This window comes from Eurytemora carolleeae, unplaced genomic scaffold (genome assembly GCF_000591075.1).
Source record: "Eurytemora carolleeae unplaced genomic scaffold, Eaff_2.0 scaffold1123, whole genome shotgun sequence".
In the NCBI taxonomy this organism is placed as follows: Eukaryota; Metazoa; Arthropoda; class Copepoda; order Calanoida; family Temoridae; genus Eurytemora; species Eurytemora carolleeae.
Genome location: NW_019397016.1, coordinates 31,180 through 49,233, shown reverse-complemented (window position 1 = coordinate 49,233; position 18,054 = coordinate 31,180). Strand labels below are relative to the sequence as shown.

The window sequence follows — 18,054 nt, the reverse complement described above, 5'->3', positions numbered from 1 at the left end:
GGAGGGGGGGGGTAACGAGTATGCTGAGAACGAGTATGATGAGGGGAGGGGCATTACGAATTGAAATATCAAAGGGGAGGGAAAATGAAGTCTGTAAAATAAATATTTTTGTGAAAAAAAATAATTTACAGCTGTAAAGTATACATTAGTATTATAAAACATAAAACGATAAAAAGACAAACATTCCAAAAGTTACAAAAAAATTATGACTTTAAAAAACGAATAAAAAGAATTCTATTATTGGAGTGGTATGCCTTCTTTCAACCCGTATGGAATGTCAATACCGAAGATTCTAAAAGTCAAAGATGAATTTAAATTGTCTACTTCATTTAATAATTTTAAATGCTGCAGATTTACATGGTTTTCTAGATATTTCAGTACACTTGTTTGTCAACAAATAATCCAGTTTTTTTGTGTTTGAACAGAATTATTCCTCCTGGAGTATAGGATCTTTGTTCTATGGTGGTAGTATTTAACATTCTCAGACTTATGACTTAATGAGGCAATTCATGGTTTTACTACACTAGTCTTCGGGCCTTCAACAGTTTACAGGGTCAAAGGAGGAATATGGGTGAGGTTTTAAAGGGACCGTTCATGATTTCACAGTTCTCTCTTTCTTACACTTTCTTAAAATATTTGTGCAACCTAATCCAATGAAAATTTTTTTTATTGGAAATACTTTTAACTTTCTCAAAAACTAAATAATAATAAATCTTGATTTTTCAACAAATTTGAGGCCGGGGGTGAGGATTGTTGGATTGTTAATGCATACTTAACAGTTACTTCGTTAAATAGTTATAAGGGAAATCAAGAGTAAGAAAAGATTAAAAAAAACCATAACAATTTCGAATTGCAAAATTAGAGTTTTAAGGTTTAAAACATAAGTTTTTCAATTTTTGAAAGTTTTTTTTTTAAATTTTAGAACGATGGTTTAGAATGACCAAATTCTGGTTTAAAGAACCAAAAAAAATACGTTCACTAAATATTTGCACAAATTCTAAATGATTAATATTAGACAACAAATATTTTTAACAGACACATTGTATTAAAATAAAGTTAATAAAAGTTAGTAAAAACATTATTCTGCTCTTATAACTCTCAATATGTTTTTCTATATAATAAAGCTGTTTGCTCATATGTAGTATATATATGTATAAGGTAACTATGGCTGGCTAAACGGCTGGACCCAATTGACTGATTTTTTAAAAGGAAACCCAAGGGTACTCTGGGGGTAACATAGGCTAAAGAAATTCGAGATTTTTTTTGAAAACTTTTATTTTTATTTTTCAAATTACCTTTTAATTGACTATTTACAAGCTAACCAACTGCAAAGATTGACAAAGTGAATGTTTAAATGGAAAGGAAACGGGGAAATGGCAAAAATGAAATGATTTTTATAAAGAAATTTTAATACTTTAAAACTTCATTCTTAACATGTTTTAACTAACTAACCATTGAACACAGTAACCTTTTGACAAACCAACCATCTAACTAACCACCCTGCTAACTTTATAATCATAACATTTGGTTTGGAATTTCCCCTCCTTCATTTTTGCGTGCTTTAATAAAACTACCTTAATTCTACATTCCTAAGAAATGAGGCAACATCTCCCAGCCTTCCTCCTTCTATGGCCTTTTTATTTTTAAAGAAAATCTGTTTTGCAAAAACACTTTTTTGATGCAAATGTAAAGGGTGAAATTCTTACAACTTAACTGTTATTTTCCATGAAAATAATTATTTTTTTCAATAGTTTTTATTTATAAATTTTGTTTATTACACGTGTTGATACCTTTTTTAGTTACAATATAATTTATAATTTTTGCAATATCCAATTCCACATTTTTTTAGGAATATGGAATGTTTACAATTTGTTAAGAATTCATGTTAAAATAAAAAAAAAACAATTTAAAATAATATACAATAATGCCTGGTAATGAAAGACTAGTTCAGTTACAAAATTTCTTCATGATCATTTTTTCTTTTTTGTACAATTGAAAATCCATTATTCCTGTTTACTTCAGAAGATAGGAATCATTGAACCAGAGTGGCCAAGTTTGATTCGGTTTTCGGGGAAAAACTGTTCTTCCCCCAGGTAGAAATCTGAAGCATGGCTCATCACTGAGCCACGGCTTGACTCATAATCTGAGTCAAAATCGCTAAAGATTCCACGGAGCTTTCTTTTAATGGTGTTGTTGGTGATCATGTCCACTGTAGTTTTGTGTTGTATGCAACAGCTTTCCTCAGCATCTTCTATAACAATATCAACAGCAGCAACAGCAAGAGAGTGGTCGTCAACAGTAGAAATCAATGGATCAGCCGTTGAAGTCACCAGAATATCAACAACCTTAGATTTAAGATGGTTTAGTCTCAGTGGTGAAAGGATGCGGTCGATGAAATGAAGAGGGGTTAGAATACTGATAGTCCAGTTTAGTTTCACCAGGATCAGTTGTTCCCAAACCTTTACTTCTTCCCTGGTAAAGCAGTTGTCTGTGTATTCACATATCTGGGATACAGAGACATCTAGTGGTGTGATCTTAAAACTGATGAGAAGGCAGACGCCAGCAGCCAGCTGGAGCTGAGATCTGCTGATAGCAGTGGTGGCAAGAAATCTGAAAAATGTATGAAATACATTTAGATTGTCAAATCATATGTTCACATTCTTTACTCTACTGTTGAATTTTAATAACAAAATGCCTATTATATGTATAATTAAATTTCTGGTGTTAACCTTGTGCCAATTGGATGTACTTAAAAATATTAAAACTCCGGGTTTTACGAATGGGGTTAGGCAGTTATGTGAATATTAATATTTGTTATGAAATATTTTTTTATGAAGTTTTTCATATTCTCCATTTTTTTGAATTTCTTAAATCAAAATCTACAAAATGTTAAGACTCCAAAAAAGAAACTCGAGATCAATGATACTCTTTTAAATTTCGGGCTCTGTGTTCAAAATTGGTTTTCTGAATTTCTAGATTTTTCATGAAAAAAATCTTCCTTCTTACCTATCAAGAGTATAAACTGCACGTAGAAATACAGATTCATCATCTGTAACATCATGACAGACGTCATACATCCAGTCAACAGCTATCTGTCTATTCGTAGATGTTACAGCTGTTTGAGAGTTCTCCATTAGATGTTAACTCTGCGCTGTATCAACGGTAACTAGCGAGGTACGCGCGGGGATTAGAAAGCCGCGCTCTTTTGGGCGCTTCAGTTTTAAAAATCATGCGCGTCCTGGACTCAATAACAGTAAGTAGTAAGTAGGGGGGGGGGGCGTCGTCAGAAGATGAAGGGGATGGGGGGAGGGCAGAAAAAGTTTATGAAAACAAGCGGATTATAAAATTAAATAACCGCCGAAAACCTTCTTTTTATAAAGTTTTTAACGTTTTTTTGTAAAATCTTTGTCAGTAGAAATTAGGTATTTCTGAAAAGTAAATTATAAGATTTATTAACAAGTAAAAGTAAAAAAAAAACAATATTGTGTTGAGATTAGTTTCAGTAAATATAGTCTTATCATTAATATTTGTTTAGGACTTTTCATTCATTTTGAGAAAAAATAAAATTTCAGAGTAGCATGATATAACAGTATCAATGTTAAGTAAATATTGGTTTATATATTCATTTTTTCTTCAAGGACTGGATCCACTAACACCTGGATTTTATGCAATAAAAACTTGACAACATAAATAACTCACGAGGTTCTGTGATTTTATTTATGTATCAAGGCTCTATGGGGGGGGGGTCACCCTAATATTATAAATATTAAATGCTTAAAACATTTGGGTATTTACATTATTATACATATATATGGTAATAATTACAATGATGTGTCAAAAGAGTAAACATTTTGCTAAATAAAATTCATATATATTTTCATATTTTTTGTGAATGTCAACATAATAACAAAAGCAAAAAAGCTTCAAAATCTTCCTGCTTGAGGAATCATCTGCATAAAAAACTTACTATTCTTGCTATTTGTGAAATAGCTGCTTTCCTTTCAGTGCTCATGAACATCTGAAGCCCATTTAAGTTTCTCCCATGGTCAGATTTAAAGATAGAGTTTTCAAAACATCTATAAATTATCTAATAATCATGATAAACAGATTTGGTAATTCGCTGTATAAATACTCCTGTTGGGTTTTTAATATTATCTACAAAATCGACCCATAAATGTTAATATTGTGGCTTTTCAGGCTAAAAATAGGAACAATAATTTTTATCTTTGCCTCTCATTCAAAAACCCATAAACATATATGCTGATCAAAATGGTGAATTTGTTTATCACGGAATTAAGATAATTTACAAACTTTTTAAAAGTTCTAGCACTAAAGCTGATCGTAGGAGAAGCTGAACTGTGCTTTTTGAACATATTTCTATTTGCGCAGAAAGCTAAATAACCTACAAACCAAGCCAATTTTTGCTTATTTATTTCTTTTTCTTGGATGTACACATTAGATTTAGTTATTAATGAGAATTAATCAATATTTGATCAAGGAAAAATATAAAATTATCAGATTTTTGTACAATTTGATAAATCTAAAAGACCTAATATTTGAGTATTGTCAAATGAATGGATGCTCAGAATTTCAAAAAAATTTCGTTTTCGTAAAATTTTAAAAAATCCACGAGAATTATTTTTTAAATCCTCAAGAATTTGTACTATTGTTTTATCGAAGAGAAAATGCTGAAAGATTGAGCAACAATTATAAGTTAAAATAGAAGATGAGCGCAAAGCGCACTGATAACTTTATTCTTTTGTACCAATCAATCTTAAAAGCTATCGTTGCTATCGCTGTGCATGTGCTATTAGAAATTTGGAGCTATTTCTAAGAAAACTATAAATCTAACAAAGATTTTGTAGCTAATTCAAAGCTATCTATGTAGCTAGATGGTAAGGTTAGGGTAGCAGGCAAGTTCCATTTAATAATGTAAGACCTACTCAAAATGTTCTCACGGGTCTAAGGAATTTCCTGAAATTGCATAACTGCCTAACTAGCGCACTATTCCTCCCCATGGTTTTAGATACATTAGATAGATAGATATATATAAGTATTGATGCATATTTAGATTGGAACTCTTAGTTCTAGCTCCAGGTTATGGTTAACTCCTAGTCCTGTGCTAAAGTAGGGGACCTGGAGATCTAAGAACTCATATGAGTGTTTACGGAGATTGTCCATTGTTAAGGATAAGGGGGGGGGGGGGGTAAAATTGTGCTTAAGGAAATGTTAGATAACTAAAAAAATTGCAATTTCTAATAAACCGATCAAGATTTTAGACACTTTTTTATTCTGTAAATGTAAATAGTTCATGCATCAGCACATGGATATTAAACGCGTAAAATCAAACCCACAAATACTCTCTCCCTTCTTCTCAAATCTACACAACCCCCCCCCCCCCCATTCCTCAATTATTAATGAGGGTATGCATGATGCAGAAGCATGTTGAGCAGACCAGTCTACCACATTCCAGAAAAATAGGGATACCCCCATCATATTCATCTCAACATGGGGGGGGGGGGCTTGGTTTTAAATTGCTTATAGAACTTAGGTTGGTTAATAAATAATAATATAAATATTATGCTTTCAACTTTATTGGGAGTTTAAACCATCACTACTAAATTAAGATATTACTGTTGAATCAAATATCGTTGTATCAAATGGACTTCTAGGAGCAACCCTCATTTAGTTCCTTGTTGTTGCCCCTGAGGGGTGGTGGCGTGGGAACGTGCCCCTGGACATGAGGCACTAGCCTTATATTCAAGCAGTGGCCTGGATCCGACCAAAGGCATGCAATCTATACCCAGGTCTATACCTAGTAATTGCTTGTTGATGGAGAGATGAAATAAAGATGAATCAAAGTTGATGAATTAATGAATAGATGAATCAGAGTTGATGAATTAATGAATAGATGAATCAGAGTTGATGAGTTAATTAATAGATGAATCGGAGTTGATGAATTAATGAATAGATGAATCAGAGTTAATGAATTAATGAATCAGAGTTGATGAATTAATAAATAAATGAATCAGAGTTAATGAATTAATGAATGGACGAATCAGAGTTGATGAATTAATGAATAGAGGAAATCAGAGTTAATTATTTAATGAATAGATGAATCAGAGTTGATGAATTAATGAATAGATGAATCAGAGTTAATGAATAGATGAATCAGAGTTGAGGAATTAATGAATAGATGAATCAGATTTGATGAATTAATGAATCGATGAATCAGATTTGATGAATAGATGAATTAGCGTGGATGAACTAATGAATGAATGAATCAGAGTTAATGAATTAATGAATGGATGAATCATAGTTGATGAATTAATGAATAGATGAATTCGAGTTGATGAATTAATGAATAGATAATCATAGTTGATGAATAGATGAATCATTGTTGATGAATTAATGAATAGATAAATCATAGTTGATGAATTAATGAATCGATGAATCAGAGTTGATGAATAGATGAATCAGCGCGGATGAATCGGGTTGATGAATCAGAATTAATAAAAAGATGAATCAGAGTTGATGAAAAGATGAATTAGCGTGGATGAATCAGAATAAATGAAAAGATGAATCAGAGTTGATGAATAGATGAATAAGAGTCAATGAATTTAGAGTTAATGAATCAAAGTTGATGAATTAGAGTTGATAAATAGATGAATAAATTAATCATAGAGTATGCAGGGTTACCAACAAAGGAAGAAACTGCAAAGATGACCAAAATCTCATAAAATATAATAACAAGACAAAAATCTGAACTGTTATAAATGAAGATCAATATTTAAAGCATTTGAAATTATAATGATTTAAATTCATTCTGATATACGCGAAATAATGGATAATTAAAAGGTTATACAGGGTTACCCACAAAGGATGAGACTGTAAAGACGACCTAAATATGGAGATTCCAAGGTTGAATTAAGTCTTCTGCCTTGATTAAAATCTTTGTTTGACGTATTTAATAATTTGAAAAAGAACGAAACAGTTTTGAAGTTGCAGGAAGCATGCATGAGGAAAGAGATGGATGAATTCCATGCAGTTGTCTTGAAGTCTCATCCTTTGTAGAATGATTTTAGAGAATGATGGAATAAATGTTTGATAAAATAGAAATGAAAGAAAGATGGAAAAGCATGGCACGTGTTTCCCGACCATCCCCCCCCTTCCCCCCTCCCCTTACTATGGTTAACATTTATTGCCTACTTTGTCTGGTGACCCCCCCCCCCCCGACCTTTTATAGACCTAGTTTTACATTTATAATTGCAATTAAGTTTATTTGCCTGAACCTCCACCTGGCCCCTGGATGGGAGGGGGAGGGAGGGTGGTCGGGTCCCTGAGAGGCACGGGTCAAAATTAACAAGGTCACAGGAGAGAGACCGTTGAACAATAGACATGGTCATTTAACAATTCCAATTCTCGTTAAAATATATTTCTCAAATTTTGTTTCAATACATTTTAGATCAATTTCAGGTTGCCGTTCTGCTATTTTCTGGCGAACACTGTATGGTCCAGTGAATTCTGAAACGAGATTTCTGAAAATGAATTTGATTCAATAGATGTAATGTTTACAACTTTACATGTCTATCGGATAAGTCTACAAAAATCTAAACAGTATTCCAAGCCTCCCGAAAAATGTAGTAAAAATAATAACTAAATATAAATATAAACATAAATATAGAAAAATAGAGAATAACAGAAAAAACATTTGATTTAAAAAAGAATCAGTAAAAGAACAAAAAACGTTTGTTCAAACAAAATATGAACAAAAAATGGTATTTAAAAAAAGAATATCAAGCTTTACAATAAACATATGCTGTGTTTTGAACAGAAGTCCTCAACCAATCCATCACATGTTCAGAAAGACAATTCAGGAATAGTTAAGGAAACGGTTTAGTACGATTGGATAATGTAAACCGTATATTAAAAGTTCCTCTATGTCTTAGTCTTAGTCTAGACTCTAGTCTTAGTTGAGACTCTAGTCTTAGTTGAGACTCTAGTCTTAGTTGAGAATCTAGTCTTAGTTGAGACTCTAGTCTTAGTTGAGACTCTAGTCTTAGTTGAGACTCTAGTCTTAGTTGAGACTCTAGTCTTAGTTGATACTCTAGTCTTAGTTGAGACTCTAGTCTTAGTTGAGACTCTAGTCTTAGTCTAGACTCTAGTCTTAGTCTAGACTCTAGTCTTAGTCTAGACTCTAGTCTTAGTCTAGACTCTAGTCTTAGTCTAGACTCTAGTCTTAGTCTAGACTCTAGTCTTAGTCTAGACTCTAGTCTTAGTCTAGACTCTAGTCTTAGTCTAGACTCTAGTCTTAGTCTAGACTCTAGTCTTAGTCTAGACTCTAGTCTTAGTCTAGACTCTAGTCTTAGTCTAGACTCTAGTCTTAGTCTAGACTCTAGTCTTAGTCTAGACTCTAGTCTTAGTCTAGACTCTAGTCTTAGTCTAGACTCTAGTCTTAGTCTAGACTCTAGTCTTAGTCTAGACTCTAGTCTTAGTCTAGACTCTAGTCTTAGTCTAGACTCTAGTCTTAGTCTAGACTCTAGTCTTAGTCTAGACTCTAGTCTTAGTCTAGACTCTAGTCTTAGTCTAGACTCTAGTCTTAGTCTAGACTCTAGTCTTAGTCTAGACTGTAGTCTTAGTCTAGACTCTAGTCTTAGTCAAGACTCTAGTCTTAGTCTAGACCCTAGTCTTAGTCTAGACTCTAGTCTTAGTCTAGACTGTAGTCTTAGTCCAGACTCTAGTCTTAGTAAAGACTCTAGTCTTAGTCTAGACCCTAGTCTTAGTCTTAGTCAAGACTCTAGTCTTAGTCAAGACTCTAGTCTTAGTCTAGACTCTAGTCTTAGTCTAGACTCTAGTCTTAGTCTAGACTCTAGTCTTAGTCAAGACTCTGTCTTAGTCTAGACTCTAGTCTTAGTCTAGACTCTAGTCTTAGTCAAGACTCTAGTCTTAGTCCAGACCCTAGTCTTAGTCTAGACTCTAGTCTTAGTCTAGACTCTAGTCTTATTCTAGACTCTAGTCTTATAGTCTAGACTCTAGTCTTAGTCTAGACTCTAGTCTTTGTCTAGACCCTAGTCTTAGTCTAGACTTATAGTCTAGACTCTAGTTTTAGTCTAGACTCTAGTCTTTGTCTAGCCACTAGTCTTTTTCTAGACCCTAGTCTTTGTCTAGACTCTAGTCTTATAGTCTAGACTCTAGTCTTAGTCTAGAATCTAGTCTTAGTCTAGAATCTAGTCTTAGTCTAGACCGTAGTCTTAGTCTAGACTCTAGTCTTATAGTCTAGACTCTAGTCTTAGTCTAGACTCTAGTCTTAGTCTAGACCGTAGTCTTAGTCTAGACTCTAGTCTTATAGTCTAGACTCTAGTCTTAGACTAGACTCTAGTCTTAGTCTAGAATCTAGTCTTAGTCTAGACTCTAGTCTTAGTCAAGACTCTAGTCTTAGTCAAGACTCTAGTCTTAGTCTAGATTAGTCTTAGTCTAGAACCTAGTCTTTGTCTAGACTCTAGTCTTAGTCAAGACTCTAGTCTTAGTCAAGACTCTAGTCTTAGTCTAGACTCTAGCCTTAGTCTAAACTCTAGTCTTAGTCTAGACTCTAGTCTTAGTCTTAGTAATCTTTCAGATGAAGAGCTTGAAAACGGGAAGATGGGCCAAACTAAAGATTGAAAGGAAAAAAAGGAAACGATGTAACTTGAATTGTTTTCATGCTAATTTTGTTAACATGAAAAAAGTCACAACTGTCACAAAATATATTTGGCCATGGTTAACCTCCAATGTCTGGGAATCAGCATTTTGCAAATTACTCCTTTTACACTAAAGTTAAAAACAAGGATGTTGAAGCTTTTAAATTTACATGTCACAGAGATATAGAACAGTTTGAGTAAGTTATTTTAGTGTCAAACAAAAATAAAAAAAATAAAAACATTTTCATCATTTATTGCCTTAATTCCTTTATGCACTATGCAGACGTATTCAATCCAAATGCTAAGACCGAATTAAGGCAAATTTTTGAAAAGAAGAGAAATGTAATAATGCAAAAGTTTTACCACAGATTTCAAGAGACAAGAAAAAAGAAACCTTTTTAAAGATCTTTTAATTCTTATTTTTTACTAAGTTGTAATTCCATTAGTATGTAAAAGTAGCGTGATTAATTGAGAAAGAAGCTTCAGAAAACTCGTATATTTTATAGATAGCCCTCCGTAGTGAGGGATGGGGTGCAGGTCGCCAAAGCCCCGCAAAATGACTTTGAAGCCTCCTAATATACACTATCACCTCCAAACTCCACAAAATCGTCTCCGTACCTCTTTCTACGCCCTCCGAGCCTCCGTATTTCGATCTTTGCTTGATGTATTTATTTTTATTTTCCTATTTTGGCTTAACCAACAAAAATAAAAATATTTCTCTTCATACTGTTAAACTCTAAATAAGCCATACATCGAAAGAATTCATCAAATGATTATATGGAGCTCTTCAAAACTGTTCCCCCAAAATCATGGTTATTTATTTTTTTTTCGCAAATACTGAGATTTACATAAAATAGTATAAAACCCAAAGAAAAATTGTCAAGACGACATTGCATAAATTCTTTCAATGTATAGCTCATTCAGGGTTTGACTGTAGTAGAATTCACAAAAGTTTAATCCACAAAATACAAATATTAATTCATTATATAAATCTTAACTTGTTTTCTTGGGAAAAGTTTACACAAACAATACAATAAAAGTACAAATTCAAGAATTTCACTAAATTATTTTGTTTTGTAAATCTTTGCTAATATAGTTTGATTCGTACAAGATACACCTGTAAAATAATATAAAAGTACTCTCTACATAAAACTACAATATGTTATTCACACGTCAAAGAATTTGTGAAATTTAGAAAACAGAAAAGAAGTCTTAATCTCAATTAAAATAGACTTTTCAAAATAAATTGTTAATTTATAATTAAAAAAACTATTTTATCGTGTTGGGATTATTTGAAATTTTTTTTTCGTGGATATAAAAGCCAAATATCCCGCAGTAAAGACCTATATATAAGCACGTGTAACAAATATCTATTTTATTGTATTAAACCTGCAAGATAATTCATAATTCAAGTTTTTAATGAAGACGACATGTATTCCCATTATTAAATTATGGAACAGAGAGACTGATTACATATTTACAGGGTGTCCCAAAAAAAACATGGGAATTAAGTGACGAATTCGATATCGTCTTAGTTATGATTTAGCATTGTAATACCTAATTTCAAAAGCTGCATAATATTTTTATGTCTGATAGTTTATTTTATGAAAAGGGTAAAAGACTGCATAGATGTGTCAATAATGTCTCCGCAAGATGTACTGTGAAGACGGACAAGTTTACTCTGTTTGTATACTGCAATTTTCTTGTTTTACTAAGTACAACCGTATGCAGTCAAAACATAAACAAACATAGCAGACGAAACTTTTACAGATTACAGCTTTCTCAGTAGGTATCACTATACTATATCAAAGAATTATTTAAAAAGACGTATTGAATTCGTCACTGAATTCCCATGTTTATTGGGACACCCTGTATTAGAAGACAACGATAAGCTGCATGGTTCAACAATGTAATAAAAACCACATTTTTTATATTAAATAACCTTTTATAGATCTAGTCTATAATTATATACTAAATCTCTATACAATAAAGCTCTTTGCTCATATATACATAATATAAATATATAGTATATATAATATAGGAACCCTATATTGCTGCTCTACACTTGAACATGCCCTAGACATCACTTCAATATCCACCCTGTACAAAACAACTTTGACGCAAGCATACACTAGAATAAGAATACTGGGTGATGAAACAGTTAACTCTGCCTTACAATCTAAATTAGACAGGGGAAAAAATTGGCTCCGCAAAAATTCCATCAAAGACTATGCAGAAAAAGTGGTTCAACAGTTTGCTGTCCCATTGGCAACACATATCCAAGATGAACATTTTATCACAGATATAACAACTAGGGATGTGTCTGTTCACCCTTTTGAAATCGGCTCAAGAGGATAAATCTCAACATCAAATATAGCAAATTTAAAGAAACTAAATTAGTTTTGCATAAGTTCTGCAAACCCACTGTTAGTTTCAAAGCCTTGCAGTGCTGTCATCATACCACATTTTAAGAAAACGAAAAACACTGGACTGGGACCAAAAAATTCCATTTCTGAAAACCACCTCTGAATAACTAAATTATTAAGGCACCTGTTTTTTTTGGGACAACCCTGTCAATCATAAAATGCGATATTCAGAGTGAAGAGTATTAGTATTAAATTGTAAACTTTTATATTGTTTATTGTAATTTTGCTTTAGACAAAAATAAATGATGAATATATTTAAGCTCTACGGTCATATATACATAATACATAAAATATACAGCTATTTGCTGATGACACAACTTTTCAAATGTGTGGAAATGATATTAAAAAACTTTTTGAAAAGACAAATATTGAACTTAATAAAGCTGCCGAATGGTTTCATTGTAATAAACTATCGCTAAATGTTGTTTTTAAGCCAACTAAAAAAAATGCTGACTTTAAAAATCTAACTCTAGAGATAGGTGGAAAGAAAATTGAAAGAATTGGCAACAATTTTCCGACTAAGTCATTTAAGTTTGTTGGGATCAATATCTCGTTTGCTAATATTCAAATTGCAAGAGTAAAAAAATATTCTACCCATTTGTACTTTGACTAACCTTTAGAATGCCCTTTTTAGGCCTCATTTAGAGTTTGGGGTTATGACGTGGGGGGGGGGGGCGCTCCAAAATCTAAACTGAAAGGGATTATGAAATGCCAGAAAAAGTGTATCAGAAATATTAGTAGAAAAACATATAATGCAAATACTGGCTCTACTTTCAAGAAACTTGATATCCTCAAGTTTAATGATCTCTTTGAATTCAATTGTAAAATATTTATGCATTCATTTTATCATGGAAGGCTGCCACCTTGTTTTTCTAATGTGTTCCAGAAATCAATTTCGACTAGAACAAATAACATTGTTACAAAACTTTGTAAGAAATCTAGTTTACATAAATTTCCAGTCCATTTTCTACCAAAACTGTGGAATTCACTAGAAAATGACTATAAAGTTCTTGAATCAAAATCCTCATTTAAAAATTCACTGTATTCAAATTATATTTTATCTTATTAAACTTGATTGCCAACTGAATCGGGCTTGTCCCAAACCCTACTGCTCCAAAACTAAAAGTATTCATTATTTTAATTTACTCCACTCTGTCTCTGTATTCAAGGAATCGCTAACCAACATGCACAGTATCTGGTATATCTCATCGCTCAATAGTACAGTCTAAAAAAGACCAAATGAGAAAAAAATTTTGGGCTAGTTTATACAGTCTGAAGACTTTCTAGTCCGCAAACTAGTGTCTGTAATTGTAAATATGTAATATATCACTGATTTTATTCCATGACCATAACTTGTACATATATTTTTATCATTTAACCTGTAAACTAGTTTGAAATGTACATTATTATTATTATTATTATTCTTATTATATTAAATCTTTGTTCATTATATCCGGCTAACCGACAGAACCAAATTGGCTGAATTTTTTTATGGAACACTAGGGTGAGGGTTAAATATTTTTAACAAATAAGTTTTTTTTCAGTGTTTTTCAAACCTGGGCAACGCTAGGTACTTCAACACCAGCGGTTAAGGGTTTTGACTTCTTTCCTTTTCCTGGTCCTTTTCCCTTTTTATCTAGTTTCCCTGTACTTGTTGAGGTTTCTTTTACTGAACATATCACCTTATCGAGGTTTTGTGATCTTTTCTCTGTTTGTTTTTGAGAGCTTCTTCCCTGCTTACTACCCGACTGTCCATCATTGTAACAGGCTCCAAACTCAAATTGTCTTTCTCTGTTTTCTCGTTCTATTTCATCTGAATCCAGTTCATCTTCTACAATACCGAGGATGGTAATGATCTTTGAGGCGTCAAATGAAAATCCTCCGTAGAATTTTATCAGGCCTTCGTTTATCATGTGAAGAGATATCTTTGAAGCATAAGAAGTGGAGAAACCGAACCTTATCTTTAGATATTCTATGTTGGGTACCTTATCAGGGTGGCAAGTAACATGTTCTTGGTTCAGAATGGACTTTAACACCCGCTTCATGTTTTGTTTAAACACGAATTTCTGTTTGTCGCTGTGCGTCCTCTCTTTCCTGTCTGCAACATCATAGTGTTCTTGTATTTCCTTATTCCCGCAGTTAACTCCCATGGTTAATGCACAGTGAACGCATGTGTGATCCTTTTCCACATTTCCTCCGTAGCATGCTGTGTGTGAGAAGTTGCCACATGTCCCGCATCTCATTATCTCTGGGTCCCATGTGTTATATAGACAGACGCAGGAAATCCGTCCTACTTTGTTTGTTTTAGGAAAGTTGTCGTCTGAATCTTTCTCAGATGATGAATATTTCTGTTCTGATATCACCTTTGATTTTACGTTTATGTTCGTCATCTCTTCGTCATCACTTTCGATTAAACTGGTATTCATCACTTTTGTATTCCTTGAACCCTCATTTTTGACCTCCGCTTTAGAGCATTTTCTCTTCTCCTTTGAATCATTGAGTTCAACTGCATTTCTCTTGTTCTTCTCGTGATTGCTTTCTCTTCTTACGTTAGAGATTTTATCCACAACTGTTATCTCTTTAGTTGTAGTATTCTGTTTTTCTCTCGATCTTAGGCTCATCCTGCATATTAAAGATTTTAATCACTTAATTATTAATTCAACAATTAACTTATCTTGTAAATAATAACTAATAGCTTTTCTTTATTACATCTAAATTTACCAGTTTTTATAAAAAACCGAAAATCCAAATTATTCAGTCGAATCCTGAAAAATTAGACAATTCCCCACAACACGTTTATAAAATAATGAGAACAATGAAGTTTGACGTCCTTTTCTCACCTTGGAAATTAGTAAAACATTTATTCAAAAATATAAATAATTATTAAGATTAGTAAACAATCCCATAACTTATTTTAACATTTTTAAAATAAATAATCAAAATTAACTTGATTAAGTATGCTATTGCTGTACACAAACTATTAAATATGACATTTCTTATCCCGCCATAACGTTTGTCGAATAATATAAAATTAATCAAAATAAATAACAATTAATAACAATAAATACGTTCGTCATCGACCGTTGCTATTTCTCCCTTAATCATGGTAAATTGTGAGAATAAAGTGATAACCCGAAATCATTTTTTTAATACGAATGGGAACTAGCAATCCATCTATCTAGTAAGTTATCTATGTCATAAACCATTTTCTCTAAAAACTAAGTAAACTTGTAGTTTTTTGTTATTTAGCGTTTATTTTAATCCTTTTTGTTTTGATTTAGTCAATCACGTTTTCCACTTTTCCATTGTTGTGACTTTTAACACAATATTCAAAAATGCCCATGCTTCTGTTTTAAGCGCCACTTAACTTTTAAAAAAAACCTCTTCTACCTTTCACTTGCAGAATTTTTACTGCTTTGGTGAGGTTTATCCCAGGATTTTCCTTTTTCCTCCATCCTTGGGGTGTAACTGCTTGTTAATTCCTGCTTGGTGTTCGTTCTTTCTGATCTTCCTGTTATATATGTTAATTTCGACCTAATTTCTCCAGTCATTGTCCATTTTCTTTGAAAAAAACCTTTATTAAAATTCTAATTGGTTTCTCATTTTTCTGATTGAGAAAATAAATTGCTCTAGTTTTCTTCCAGGTATTTCTGCTGGTAGATAATATGTATCTTTATCTAGTTTTGAATTTTTTAACACATTTTTCACGAACACATGTCTTTTGCTTACATTGTCGAACACTGTGGTACCTATATATTTTTTCTTTTCTTGTTTTTCTGGCCGTTTTTTACTAACTTTTCTAATTTTTCTAATTTCGTTTTCTGGAAAACCCTTTTCTTGTAAAATTGTTTTCACTATCTGGTTTTGGTTACTCAGTTCTCTAATTGAGGAAGTGTGTGTCTTGTTAGTATTAAAGTAATGTAGTCCTGCCATCATTTTATATTTTGCGCTTATATTTGAGTTGAAAGGAATAATATCATATTTAGAACTTGCTTTTCTCAATACCGTTGTTGTAGGTTTACTTTGTCCAGGAAAATTAAAGATTTTGATATTTAAAAATTTCCCAAAAATCAATCTTGATTCCACATTAAATTGGATACATTTTGGATATCCAGTTATAACTATCTTCATGATTTTGAGCATTTTCTCTGGTTCCCCAGTTAAATGAATCGATACATCATCCCGGAACCGTAAATATCTATTAACGTGTTTGTTCAGTTTCCTATCGTATATACTTTTATAGATATCTAGCTCAAAGACTCGGAGTATAAGTTCGCTCCCTCTTGCTGCTGAATTGTCACCCATGGAAAATCCCTCTAGTGTTTTAAAAATTCCTTGTGGTTCATGAAAATATGAATGACTCATTGAGCATTCCATGAGTTTGATTATGTAATCTACCGAGTCTCTTTCTAATTTTGCAATTTTTCCTGCTTTTATAATGCAACTTTTTAAAAGTTTTTTATTACAATTGGAGTATAAGTCGCCAAAATCACCTTCCATTTCTATTGATGTTCCCCAGTTTCCTGTTTTTGATTTTTTTATCCTCTCGATTGCTTCTGATACTCCCGTTACTGATGGAGATAATGCTCCAAAAAGTCTCAAGAATTCTCGCTCTATAAAAAATAGCATGTGGTTATATAGTTTGTCTAAAGTTTTTTGAACAAGTTTTATCGGATCATTCATTGAGCTCTTGATTCCCCTACTATTCAAATTTTCCACGTTATCTTTGTTGATGGTTTTAAGTTTTAAAACTTTTGGCATGAGCCTTAATGTCCCAATTTCAGCTTTGTTTTCTTTCCATATAAAATCTGCATTTTTAACAATGTTACTTAGTTCAAACGGTATATTGTCTCTTGCATCTTTAATAAAAGTTTTGATGTTTCTTATATACCATTCTTCAGTTATGTTAGCTTTACCAAAGTGCTGTTTTATATTAATTTTGTTATATTGCTCTAATAAGTCGACCCTGTCTATGCATACATATCCTACCCCTTTGTCTGCTGCTACTATGATATTGCTTGCATCTGTTTTAAAACTGTTTTCCCATTCTCTTTCTGACCGTAGTTGTTCAGATGTTTTAGATCTGTTTTTCAAGAAATTTAAAAACTTTCGTTTCTCTGAGCAGTATGATTTTTTAATTGACAAAAGAGTTTCTCTAAGTGTTACGTTCTTTATCACATTTTTAGATTTTAACAAAAGTTTTATGATTACAAAAACATTTTTTGTCTTAATATATGATATTCCTGGTTTTGTAATATTCACTAGAATTTGTTTCACTTGTTCATCAAATTTCGTTATTTCTTTTTTAATGTCGATCTTAAAAAACGGGTTATACTTTTTTCCAAATTTCAGGCTTTCTTTTAGTTCTTTAGTTACCGGTGTTCCGGATATGTTAAAAAAACTATCTCCATTTAAATTTTCTAGTATCTTTTCACATTCTTCAGTATTCATTTTAGACATTAATTTTTGTAACCCTTTTACTATCTGTTTTTCTAAATTACCGTTTACATTCTCAGTGTTCAATATTAACTTGTTTTTTATCTCTTCAGAGTTGATTTCTGCAATAATCTTTTTCACACTTTCTAATATGTTTAGGTCGTCTAGTCCTTTCTTAATTTCTTTCTTAAAAGTTTTCCATTCTTTGTTGAAGTTTTCTCCAGAAGATATATTAAAAATGGTTTTTCCCAATATTAGATCCTTGGCTAATTTGCTTTGATTATATACCAGTTCACTTAACTTTTTGGTTATATTTTTTACCGTGTTAGAAATATCTTTTCCCATAGTTTGGAGTGCTCCAATCATCAGCCATAACATCATCATTATATTACCCATAATTCTGAAAGATTAAATAATGGTTTGGAAAAGAAAGTTTATTTTAAACAAACATATTAAATAAAGACATTTCTTAAATTACATTTAATAAAAGTATGAAAAAGAAATTTTAGTTTTAA

The 18,054-nt window shown here is 32.1% G+C and overlaps 2 protein-coding genes across 3 annotated transcripts; both read right to left on the bottom strand.

Moving 5' to 3' along the window:
• Positions 1–1,867: 1,867 nt before the first annotated feature.
• Positions 1,868–3,165, bottom strand: LOC111711144 (G1/S-specific cyclin-D2). Its single transcript, XM_023485413.1, has 2 exons — positions 3,007–3,165; positions 1,868–2,610 (listed from the first exon to the last, which is right to left on the bottom strand). The coding sequence occupies exons 1-2, from the start codon at positions 3,132–3,134 to the stop codon at positions 2,019–2,021; spliced, it is 720 nt and encodes a 239-aa protein (XP_023341181.1). The 5' UTR covers positions 3,135–3,165; the 3' UTR covers positions 1,868–2,018.
• A 12,453-nt stretch (positions 3,166–15,618) lies between these two features.
• On the bottom strand, positions 15,619–17,954 carry LOC111711143 (uncharacterized). Of its 2 annotated transcripts, none has more exons than XM_023485411.1 (2): positions 17,861–17,954; positions 15,619–16,716 (listed from the first exon to the last, which is right to left on the bottom strand). In XM_023485411.1, exon 2 carries the CDS (start codon positions 16,601–16,603, stop codon positions 15,683–15,685), a length of 921 nt encoding a protein of 306 aa, XP_023341179.1. In that variant the 5' UTR covers positions 16,604–16,716; positions 17,861–17,954; the 3' UTR covers positions 15,619–15,682. The 2 variants fall into 2 exon arrangements, with proteins under 2 accessions (XP_023341179.1, XP_023341180.1); XM_023485412.1 differs by lacking the exon at positions 17,861–17,954 and adding an exon at positions 17,093–17,854.
• Between the last annotated feature and the right edge of the window lie 100 nt (positions 17,955–18,054).

Coding starts and splice junctions, on each gene's coding strand:
- LOC111711143 (XM_023485411.1), bottom strand. CDS start 16,603: ATGGAAGGTGATTTTGGCGACTTATACTCCAATTGTAATAAAAAACTT.
- LOC111711144 (XM_023485413.1), bottom strand. CDS start 3,134: ATGGAGAACTCTCAAACAGCTGTAACATCTACGAATAGACAGATAGCT. Junction 2,611..3,006: donor GCAGTTTATACTCTTGATAG/GTAAGAAGGAAG, acceptor TACATTTTTCAG/ATTTCTTGCCACCACTGCTA.